This window comes from Trichomonas vaginalis, chromosome II (assembly GCF_026262505.1).
Source record: "Trichomonas vaginalis G3 chromosome II, whole genome shotgun sequence".
Lineage (NCBI taxonomy): Eukaryota > Parabasalia > Trichomonadida > Trichomonadidae > Trichomonas > Trichomonas vaginalis.
Genome location: NC_067204.1, coordinates 18,014,948 through 18,026,827, shown reverse-complemented (window position 1 = coordinate 18,026,827; position 11,880 = coordinate 18,014,948). Strand labels below are relative to the sequence as shown.

The following is an 11,880-nucleotide window of genomic DNA, read 5'->3' as shown; positions in this document are numbered from 1 at the left end:
ATTGACCAATACAGTCCAAGAGGAAAAGATTACTTCAACAAGATGTTTCCAAGAGTTATGGCAAAGTTCATTGGACAGATAGACCTTTTCAAACAGAAGTGGACATTCTATTACGACTTTGATGAGAAGAGAAACATTTTGCGTCATTTGAACATCAATACAATGGGATCATTAGTTCATCAGTTACTTAATGAAGCTCCAATAGCAGAAGTACAAGAATTAGCATCTAAAGTCCTTGAATCAAACTATGACTTCTTCCTTTGTAGTATTCCTTCGTTAAGGAAGATCGAGATCTTTGACTATACAGCTTATTCAGATGTTGATGCTTCTGCTTTGAGAAAAGGAACGTACACACCATATAAACTCACAGCTGAAGAACAAGTTATGTTAGATACGATGAGAGCAGCAGGTCAAGAAAAGATCGCACTCAAGATCATCAAACAAAACCATTCAAAGAAGAGAAACAGGTCACGTAATGGTCAGCTTTGGACATGGACATGCAAATTACCTATTAACTTAGAGAGGTATCAGATCTTCAACGAACTTAATGCAGAGACAGCAAAGAAGATGATGAAAGATTCATGTTTCATCTACGCTTGTATTCAAGCTGGTGTTGACGAAGCAACAATTAATCATATGAGGGAAATCATTCGTGTCAAAGATTTTCCAATGTCAAAGATTAAGGTTATTGCCAAAGAAACAGGAATAAGGTTCCATGTCATCAAATACAACGAGAAGTATTCAAATCATTCATATACTTATGAACCAGATGAAGAACCAAAGATGACAGTAGAACTTTTATTAATGTATGACCACTACATGTTGAACGAAAAGCTTCCAATAAGTTCAATGTTCATCAAGAACTATGAAGATGTTTGTAAGTTGTGCAAGGATTGGACTTTAGAGAAGAAGATGTTAGTTAACAGAAGATATGAAACAAGGTATGCAATTAACTCAAAGTTAGTTACACCACTTGCAAAAGTCATTGAACTCTTGTTTGCTAACAATTATTTCGAACCAATTAGAACAGGAGAACTTTGCACATACTTCACAACGATGTATAATGAGAACCTTGAAGAAATGATTGACCTCACATACAATGAGCGTTATTGCGCAAGGATGAAGAAAGATTGGAGTTCAGAGACGAAGAAAGACATGAAGTTCCCAAGAGAACATGTTTTCTTTGCTGACTTCGAAGCATCAACTGATGGAAACATTCACAAAGCATACAACATTTGTTTCATGGAAGATGACGATGATGGTTATACATCAATTTGGGGAAGTGACTGTGCGTCAAAATTCCTCGAAGCTTTACCAGATAAGAGTTTAGTTTATTTCCACAACTTATCGTACGATGTCACTTTTCTCATGTCTCAGTTAGAAGAGATTACAGGAACTCCAATCATCAAAGGTTCACAAACGATGCAGATACAAGGAAAGTACAAAGGAAAACTTCTCTGCTTCAAAGACTCTTATGCAATCATCTCAACTAAGTTGGAAAGATTCCCTGAAATGTTTCACCTCACTAGTGGTGAAAAAGAAGTTTTCCCATATAATTACTACACGGAAGAGTTAGTTAATACAACTAAAGTTGGTAACATCGATGATGCCATGAATCATGTCAAAGATATTGAAGCTTTTAATGAGAACATTGAGAAGATTGAAGATTGCAAGATTGATGATGAACACTTTGACATGGAAGTTTATTCGTCATTCTATTGCGGTCAAGATGTACGCATTTTACGAGATGGCTTTCTTAAGTTCCGCAATGACCTCATGACTGAGTTTGAAATAGATGCTTATGATTATGTTTCAATAAGTTCTATCTCAAACAAACTCTTTGAGAAGAGAGTATATTGGAAGAACGGTAATCTCTTTGATCTTGCAGGAAAACCTCGTGAATATATTTCCAAGTGTATTCAAGGAGGAAGATGCATGCTAGCTGAGAACAAGAAGCAATACAATGAAGGAGAACTCATCACTGACTTCGATGCTGTATCATTGTATCCATCAGCAATTGCTAGACTTTACTGTTTAGAAGGAATTCCAAAAGTTATGACAGAAGAGATGAAGAGCAGTGAATACTTGTTGGAGCATCTCTTTGATGATGACCAAGCTGAACCAACAAAGGAAAAGTTCATCTCAGGATTTTACTGTCAGATCGAGATCTTGTCGATCGGTAAGAACTCAGCATTCCCATTGATTGTCGTCAATCCTGACATCAACCCTGACTTACATGTTGCCAGAAGTTCCAATACATGCTGCAAGATGTTCGTAGACCACATTACGCTTCAAGATCTGATCAAGTTCCAAGAGATCTCATGCAAAGTCATTGATGGATACTATTATGATGGAAAAAGGGACATGACAATAAGGAATGAAGTTAAGAAGCTCTTCGAATTACGTGCTAAGTATAAGAAGGAAGGTAATCCGATACAAGAGATCATCAAACTTCTTTTGAACAGTATCTATGGTAAGACGATATTAAAGCCCATTGACAAAAAGATTCGTTTCATCAAGGACAATAAGCTCACTGACTATATCATTAAGAACTATAATGACATACAGACAATAGAGTTCATCCCCGATTCCGAACTTTCATGTGTAAAGTCATTTAAACCTATCGTTCGTCACTTTAACTATTGTCCATTAGGTGTTTCAATCCTTTCTATGTCCAAACGAATCATGAATGAAGTATTCTTCACAGCAGAAGATTTGGGCTTGAAGTTGTTCTATCAGGATACAGATAGTTTACACTTGTATGAGAAGGACTTAGATAAGTTAGCAGAAGAATACAAGAGAAGGTATAACAGAGAACTCATTGGAAAAGCACTGGGTCAATTTCATTCAGACTTTGCAGAGATTACTGCAGGACATATGTCTAAGGCACAAAGATCTATATTCGTTGGAAAGAAGACTTACCTCGACGAATTAACCAATGACCTCAAGGAAATTGCTTTCCACTGTCGAATGAAGGGAATCACACAGGACGTAATTGCACTTACTGCAAACCAAATGTTCCCAGATGCGATACAAGTACATTATGACGAGAAGAAAGGTTTGTTCTTCCCTGAGAAAGTTGGGGAAAAATATAGCATCGTGGAATTGTACAAATCTCTTTATGAAGGTGATGAGATAACCTTTGACTTGTGCATTGGTTCGAAACCATGCTTCAACAAAAATAAGGACTTCACTATTTCAACGAAGTCATCTTTTGAACGTAAGTTAAAGTTCTAAACACTTACTTATTATTTTTCTTAGCTTCTTCCTCTTCTCTCAATTTCTTTGCAATCATTCGTGGATTCTTTGCGCGTCCAGCTGCTAATGCAGCTAATTGTTTCTCTGTGAGTTTACGCTTTGGTTTAGCTGGTTTCTCTTCTTGTGTTTGTTCTTTTGGTTTGAGTTCATTAAGTATTTCTTCACGAAGTTCATTCTTGAGTGCTTCTCTGTCGAAAGTATTCTCAGTCATTTTGTTAGGAGTAAAAAATTTTATTAGGATAGAAATGACGTCAAAACTTTCACCAAGTGAAAAGCAATCAATCATATTGAATGAAGCTAAAGGAATACAACATCCATTATATTATGTTTGTCATATGAAGAATGGTTCAGTTCAAGTTAGAAAGAGAAAGGCACCATTGAATTCACCAGCTCCTGCCCCAGCTCCTGTTGTTCAAGAAGCTCCTAAAGTTGATGAGAAGAAAGAAGAAGAACAAGCATATACTAATAAAATGTTGTTAGAGATGATGACAAAGATATTAGAACGTAACAGTGTAGTTAATGAACCAAACATGGACCCAATTGAACGTGAGAAGGAAACTAAAGAGAATCAAGAATATGTTCAATCAATGGAAGAGAAAAGAATACACTTCGATGATGAACCAGAGCCTGAACCAGAACCTCCTAAACCTCAGCCACAAATAAGACGAATAATCCCAAGAATAAGAAGATTGTAAATTTTTTATAGCTGAGAAAGATGTTGAACGATAACCTCAATACATACAGTATTGCTGATTCCATCAGACAAGTAAGATATTATTTCGATCAAGTTGATGGGGCAGTTCCTATTGGAGATACTAACCATAGATATGTCCCAACAAAAGTGCCAGCTATGCCGACAAATACTATTGATAACGGTTATATTACATTTAACATATCACCACCTGGTGAGAACATGATTGACTTATATAATACGTTCATTAGTGGTTATGTCGATGGTGAGTGCATAATTACAACAGAAACTGAACCAGCTGATGAAAAAGTTCCTAAATATGATGGTGAAGTATATAAAGAAAGAGCTGTTGAGACAGCTCCTACAGGATCAAATGTTACAGCAATTAAAGCAATTGATACTAAATATGCTGGTGGCAAATCATGTGCACATCTTCCAGCAATTTGGTTGGGATACATTGATTCATTCTATGCTGTTGAATCATATCAATTAATCGCTAATGGTAAAAGTGTTTATACACAAGATAATGCTAGAGAAGAAGGTTACATTACTTCTACTGCATCTACAACAGAAGCTATTAAGAAAGTTGATGTATTTAGTAAGGCTAGACATAAAGATGTTTTCAATAGATGTGATACAGTTCGTTCTGGACAGATTATTGAGTTCAATAAACCAATTAGTGGTGCAACTACATTAAAGTTCCACATACCAATCAAGATTGACCTAAGAAGATTCCTAATACTTAATAACATTAGATTCCTTCCAGCGTTTGCTGGTAACTTACAACTTAAGGTTAAGTTCAGTATTGCTGGTATGGTTTGGACACCATTAAGTTATCAGGATATTCTACCATTACCGAACATGCAAGCCAATGTTACAAGCTATATTCCAATCACTAATCACTTCACTCCTATCTATGAAGGTATCAAAGTTATTGATACTGTAACTTGGAATGCCGATAAGAGTACGATATCATTTGGTACCAAGTTTATTAAGTTCACTAAGAAGAATGCAAACTTCTTTGAAATGATTACATACTGTAACTCATTCTCTTTGGACCCTAACATCTATAGTGATTTGGTGACAAGATATTCGGCAAAGACTCTAAACTTCCCAATCAAAAGAATTGACTGCATTACTATGGATGGTTCAATGGCTAAAGGTGAAGGAACTCCTTGTACATTCACGGCAGCATTTACTCCATTATATGTGAACACCATTTATACACTATTTAAGAAAACACCTAATTATAACACTACCTATGAAAATCCATTGTTTGAACAAATTCAATTGAACTGTGGAGCATATGGTAACATACCCGCTGAGGCTCAAGCATCTAATGATCCAATCTTCTATGAGATGCAGGCAAATGCCACTAACAATAATAACGATACTGTTGGCTTCAACTATGATGTCATGAGGTCTATCACAACCACATCAGTCCCTCAATTTGGAATCGAGTCAAATGACTTAGGTCATTACCTATGTGGATTCCCTTGCGAAACTGATTATACATTCCAACAGGGTCAGTTATCTAATTCACCTATTACATATAAGCTTACAGTTAAGCCAACAGCAGAGTCTATTAAATATACTGAGAAACCAGTGTTATGCTTCTTACGTCACGTTTGCCTCTCCATACAGATTAAACAGGTGGGACCACCTATCGTACTTCTCGACGATTATGATTTATCAGCCCCTGCTAGTGAATAAAGGTTAGTTTACATATGAACGTTTATTTTTACACATATATGCGTACATATGCACACCCGTATAGTGTCACTTTTCTGTCACTTTTTTCATTGTGTCGGTGACTGTAGCTGTAGGCTACAGGCGACGCACAATGTATACTGTACTGTTTTTAAGAGAGAATTTTGATAAATAATTGGATTTGTAACTTTTAGATGGTTGAAATGATGTTTTGGAAAAATATCAAGTATTATCAACTATTTGTGTGATAGTGTGTTTCAGATCTGCTAGATTTATATCGACAGTTATTCATATAATTTTCTTCATCGTGTTTATAAATCACAGAAGATACAGTAGAAATGGATTCAAAATTTTAATGAAATCATATAGCATTTTTCATATAGAAAACCTTATTAATGATCATATATTAATTATGAAAGCATGTGTTCATGTAATTTGATTGAATATTGGCTTAATTTGTATGAGATAGATTGCAATTGCGTCAACAGATAAGATATATGAATTAATTATAAAATAATACGCATACTCTTATATATGCGATCATGAACATCATTATGAAATTTATCAATTCCAATACTTTGACTTTCATTAAAAAGTAAAAAAAAATTAAAAATTAAAAAAATACTATTATTTTCATGCAAATCATAAATTTTGGTAAAATTGAAAATCAGCAACATGTTTTATAATTGCAATAAATGTTCATGTCTACAAATTCACATATTTAAATTATGAATAAATCCAAAAAAATAATTATTTCATGATTTTTTATGGGTTTCATGCTATTATTATCAATATTTTTCTTGAAAGGATAAATAAGAATGCAGTTTGCTATATTAAAACATTTTTGGAAGTTATTGATATCGGTGCGAATGCACCAATAACTATTTTGTCAATGACAAGAAAAATTGATCTTCATAACATACCTGCAAATACAGTTATTAAAGTCACAGGTGTCGGAAAACATACTTCTCCAGAGTTTATCGGGAATGCGTTTTCAACATTTGGAAAAATTGTTTATGTTCACATTCCGAAATTAGATAGTGAAAGGATCAAACCATATGCATACATTGCATTTGCAACTCCTGCTGCAGCACAAAATGCACTTGATAATGGCAAGAAAATATCTTTACTCGGCAACGAATTTGTTTCACATCCATTTTCTCTTGATGAATTTCAACGAAATGATTTAAATTCGACATTTGATGTCAAAAAGTTCGTTATACGAGACAGAGATGCTGAATATTCGAATGAAAAGTTTGTTTCACCAAAACATATCGGAGCTTGCTATGCAGAGAGGCCAGATAGAGCCGACCCACTTAATGAGCATGAATTCGACTTTGATGTTGAATTAGCAAGAAAGTCAATTGTTATGGAACGTGTTTATCATATTTACAATTTCGGTTTCGGCATCATCAATAAAGAGGATGGAATACCTGAGAACATATTACCAAAAGTTCCTTAATGTTTTAACATAGATTATTCAAGTTCTTTTCATAATATATTATTAATTGTTTATTATCAATCAATACTCATGAATAAATATCTAATTCATGTATGTTATCTTCATATACTAACTGTATTTATGAAATCATAAAAATTTAAATTTGAAATCTTTATGATTTTGGATTAAAATAAAATAACATGACTCCAAAATACAATGTACAGAGTTTTTTATTGGATGGAAATCTAATCGTGTGATTTATACACGATTAGGGTAATTCATGGTAGAAAATTTCAAGTAATCGGAATAACCGAAAATCCACTTCTCAAAAATAAACCAATACAATTTAATTTTATATCTCACAGATTGTTTAATTTTTCATATTTCAGTGAATTTTTTTTGTGAGATGCATGGTCACTTTAGATTTTAGATGTCTGTGACCGCCAAAGCACAGCGTAAGGAGAAAGTCATCAAGGAGGCTGTCTCAAAGGCCCCACAAAAGATGAAAAAGACAGCAGCAAAGCAAGAAGTTATTCCAAAATCAAAGGATGGTCATAAACCAGATACAACACAGTTTGATTCCGAATACAACCCAATGAAGGTCGAGAATGCCTGGTATTCATGGTGGGAAAACCAGAACTTCTTTGAACCAAAAGCTGCCGACAAGAAGTTTGTTATGATTCTTCCTCCACCAAACGTTACAGGAGAACTTCACCTTGGTCACGCCCTCACAGCATCCATTGAAGATGCTATCACCCGCTATCACAGAATGTGCGGCGAAGAATCCCTTTGGGTTCCAGGCACAGATCATGCAGGCATTGCCACACAGTTCCGTGTCGAAAAGAAGATCTACGATGAGAAGAAGCTCCACCGTGGCGAATACAGCCGCGAGTACTTCCTTGAAGAAGCTCACAAGTGGGTTGAATCCAAATCCGGCACAATTCTCTCCCAGCTTCGTGACATGGGCTCATCCCTTGCATGGAAGGACACATACTACACACTCGATGAGAAGCGCAGTGAATCAGTTATTGCTGCTTTCATCAAACTCTTTGATGAAAGTTTGATTTATAGAAGTGAGCGCCTTGTCAACTGGGATTGCGCCCTCAAGACAGCCATTTCCGATGCAGAAGTCGAATACATCACACTTACAAAGCGTACAAAATTAAATGTTCCAAACCACAAATACCCACAATATCCATTCGGCGTAATGACACACTTCTACTACGAAATCTGCGACAAGGATGGAAAGAAGACTGGCGAAAAGGTCGAAATCGCTACAACACGTCTCGAGACAATGCTCGGTGATACAGCTGTTGCAATCAATCCAAAGGACGCTCGTTACAACCATCTCCACGGAATGTATGTCTGGCATCCAATCCGTGAAGTTCCAATTCCAATCATCCAAGATGAGATCCTTGTCGATATGAACTTCGGTACAGGTGTTGTCAAAGTCACACCAGGCCACGATCCAAACGATTACGAAGTTTACAAGCGCCATCCAGAGATTGGATTAATCTCAATCTTGACACCAGACGGCGCCATTGCTCCAGGCTACGGCCAGTTCTCCGGCATGATGCGTTTCGATGCTCGTGTTGAGATGGTCAAGTGGATGAAGGAGCGCGGCCTCTACAAGGAAGAGAAGGACCACGAAATGAGATTAGGTATCACACAGCGCGGCCACGACATTGTTGAACAAGTCATCACACCACAGTGGTTTGTCAACACAACAGACATGGCTGCCAGAGCCATCAAAGCAGTCGATGACGGCGAGTTGAAGATTGTTCCAGACGAATTCGTTGTTGACTGGAAGAAGTGGCACGAAAACATCCGTCCATGGTGCATTTCCAGACAGTTGATGTGGGGACACAGAATTCCAGCCTACAGAGTCCAAATCGACGGAAAGTGGGCAGAAGGAAATGGAGAGTGGGTTGCTGCAGCATCACAAGAAGAAGCAATCGCTAAAGGTGCAAAGGCAAACAACGTAGTACCATCAAGAGTCACTGTTGAACAAGATCCAGATGTTCTTGATACATGGTTCTCATCTGCTTTACTTCCATTCTCCGGTGTCGGCTGGCCAAGCAACGAAGAACGCCTCAACAGATACTTCCCGAACTCAATTCTCGAAACAGGCTGGGATATCTTAACATTCTGGGTATCAAGAATGGTCATGATGTCATTGACATTGACAAACAAAGTTCCGTTCCACACAATTCTTCTTCACCCACTCGTTAGAGATGCACAGGGCAGAAAGATGTCAAAGTCTCTCGGAAACGTCATTGATCCACGCCACGTCATCAACGGTATCGAATTGGAAGATTTAGTTGCTGAAATCGAGAATTCCACATTCGATGACAAAGAAAAGAAGATCGCAATCGACGGCAGAAAGGCTGACTTCCCTAACGGCATCCCACAGTGCGGCACTGATGCCATGCGTCTCGCTCTCTGCTCATTTGCAGGCGCAAACAGAACAGCCAACCTCAATGTTTCTGTCATTGTTTCATACAGAAACTTCTGCAACAAGATGTGGAACGCTGTTCGTTTCGCATTGCCAAACTTCGACAAGTTCAACCCAGAAGATTCCCACAAGGACCTCGATGCATCAAAGACAACACCATTGGACAAGTGGGCACTCAAGAAGTTGTCTCTCGCAATCAAGGCAGCAACAGCTGGTCTCGAGGACTTCAAGATGGCTGACGCTGTTAATGGAATGACACACTTCTTCCACGACGAGTTCTGCTCTGTCTACTTGGAAGGCACCAAGCCAATCGTTAACGGCGATGATGCAGCAGCCAAGGAAGTTGTCGCAGCTGTATTGTACGAGTGCATTGAGTCAACAATGAGAATGCTCCATCCATTCATGCCATACGTCACTGAAGAGTTGTGGCAGCACTTACCAAGAAGATTCAACGTCGAATCAATCATGTTGGCTCCTTATCCATTAGTTAACGAGGAGTGGCTCAACTACGATGTCTCCATTGTTGACACTGCTTTCGCTACAGCTTCTGCTGCTAGATCTATCAAGAAGCAGTACAACATCAACAACAATAACTTGGAGGCAATCATCGTTACTTCTCAGGATGAAATCAAGCCAACAATTCCATTCATCTCAGCTATTGGCGGACTTGGAAAGGTCGACGTTGTTGCTCCAGGAACACAGATCGCTGCTGGTTACGCTTCCTCTGTTGTTACAGAGACAGTTGAGCTGAGAATCAACTTGAAGGGTGTCGTAGATTTCGAGAAGGAACTCGAGAGATTGGAGAAGAAGTTAGGCCCATTACAACAACAGTTCCAGAAATACGAAGAAAAGATTTCTAATCCTAACTACGCTACAAAGGTTAAACCAGAAGTCCAGGAACTCGAGAGATCTAAGATGGAAGCACTAAAGGTTCAGATCGAAGCTATCAACAAGAACATCCAGGAAGTTAAGCAGTTAATCGCTTAATTTTAATAATTTTATTATTACAATGTGAATAAAAATAATCTTTTCATTTAATACTTAAGCTCGTTTTTACACCATGAGTCTTAATCTGGAGATATTTTTTAGATTTTGAAACGGTGAAATGATAGAGTATGATCAATGTGAGCTATATTTACGTTTATTCATAAATATATCAATTCTATCATAGAGAAAAAGTACATTTAAAGTATAAAAAATTGAATAGTTTCTATTTCAATCTTTCCTATATAAAACAGGAAGCTTGAAATATCTTTAATCTTGTCGACCTCTTTTACAATCTTGGCAAGAGATAAATATGACTTTGTATAGCGATTATTATATGGAATAGAGTCGCATAAAATATTATTGTGGATTTTTCTTAATTCACTGTATTTATATGGATGAATGTCTTCATCAGACACGAAATATTTTAAAAATCATATATTTGCACTTTTCCATAAATCTTTGAAATTCATTACACAAGTAGATAACAATGGATACAAAGATTTCTGATAATTTTAGGAGAAATACTGAATTACATTGGTTACAGGTATGAACAGTTAAGTTAAGCTATTGAAATATTAAAATGAGGCTGATTTTTACCGCAACACTCATTTTTATTAATAAAAAATTGATACACATTATAAATGTATTTTATTTTATAGATTTTAAAGTCTCTAACACAATGAGATGAATTTCAAAACGTATGGATGCGCCAAGTGCGCTTCCTTTTCAAGTAATATATGCGACAAGTGAAATAGATTCTAATCCAGCCTCAAATCTTATGGATACGTCTCCATTTGCAAATGGTTGGATTACGCTTCCGAACGCATCTTATCCACAAGAAGTAATATTAGACTTTGGATCCCAAGTTGCTTTAACAGAAATGAAATTTATCAGTCATCAAAGTAAAATTGCATCAAGTATAGATCTTCTTTCCGGAGGAGATAAAGCAAATTGGAGAAAAGTACAGTTTGAACAAATAGATTCATTTAAATTCACTGATAATCGCGCCAACAACTACAAAGCAAGAGAAATTCGTGTTGCTCACCCTAATATGCTTCATCTTCGATACATAAAGATAAAAATAAACGGATGTTATCAAAATCACTTAAATAAATCTAATCAAGTAGGCTTAATATCCTTTTCTGCAAGAGGCTATGGCGAAGAAAATCCATTTGAAGATGAACAATTACTAAATCTTGAAAGAGCCAAACAAGAAGCAATTGAAAGAGAAGATTTCGATCGAGCCAAAGCTATCAAAGCAAGGATAGACATTATTCGTGATAATAGAGCTTTCTTACTACAAGATTTGAAACAAAGAAAGATCGAAGCCATCAGAAA

The 11,880-nt window shown here is 36.7% G+C and overlaps 5 protein-coding genes across 5 annotated transcripts, besides 1 other annotated feature; 4 read left to right on the top strand and 1 right to left on the bottom strand.

Moving 5' to 3' along the window:
* Positions 1 to 5,701: a mobile genetic element.
* TVAGG3_0564490 (uncharacterized protein) lies at positions 3,242 to 3,469 on the bottom strand (the record flags this gene model as incomplete). The annotated part of the gene is made up of 1 exon (XM_001321697.1): positions 3,242 to 3,469. The coding sequence occupies one exon, from the start codon at positions 3,467 to 3,469 to the stop codon at positions 3,242 to 3,244; it is 228 nt and encodes a 75-aa protein (XP_001321732.1).
* Positions 3,504 to 3,953, top strand: TVAGG3_0564480 (uncharacterized protein; the record flags this gene model as incomplete). Its single annotated transcript, XM_001321696.1, has 1 exon — positions 3,504 to 3,953. The coding sequence occupies one exon, from the start codon at positions 3,504 to 3,506 to the stop codon at positions 3,951 to 3,953; it is 450 nt and encodes a 149-aa protein (XP_001321731.1).
* TVAGG3_0564470 (uncharacterized protein) lies at positions 3,974 to 5,662 on the top strand (the record flags this gene model as incomplete). The annotated part of the gene is made up of 1 exon (XM_051238577.1): positions 3,974 to 5,662. The coding sequence occupies one exon, from the start codon at positions 3,974 to 3,976 to the stop codon at positions 5,660 to 5,662; it is 1,689 nt and encodes a 562-aa protein (XP_051096401.1).
* A 715-nt stretch (positions 5,702 to 6,416) lies between the features above and the next one.
* On the top strand, positions 6,417 to 7,421 carry TVAGG3_0564450 (RNA-binding domain, RBD family-containing protein; the record flags this gene model as incomplete). Its single annotated transcript, XM_001321695.2, has 1 exon — positions 6,417 to 7,121. One exon carries the CDS (start codon positions 6,417 to 6,419, stop codon positions 7,119 to 7,121), a length of 705 nt encoding a protein of 234 aa, XP_001321730.1.
* A 90-nt stretch (positions 7,422 to 7,511) lies between these two features.
* TVAGG3_0564440 (valyl-tRNA synthetases family) lies at positions 7,512 to 10,677 on the top strand (the record flags this gene model as incomplete). The annotated part of the gene is made up of 1 exon (XM_001321694.2): positions 7,531 to 10,542. One exon carries the CDS (start codon positions 7,531 to 7,533, stop codon positions 10,540 to 10,542), a length of 3,012 nt encoding a protein of 1,003 aa, XP_001321729.2.
* Positions 10,678 to 11,880: the final 1,203 nt, after the last annotated feature.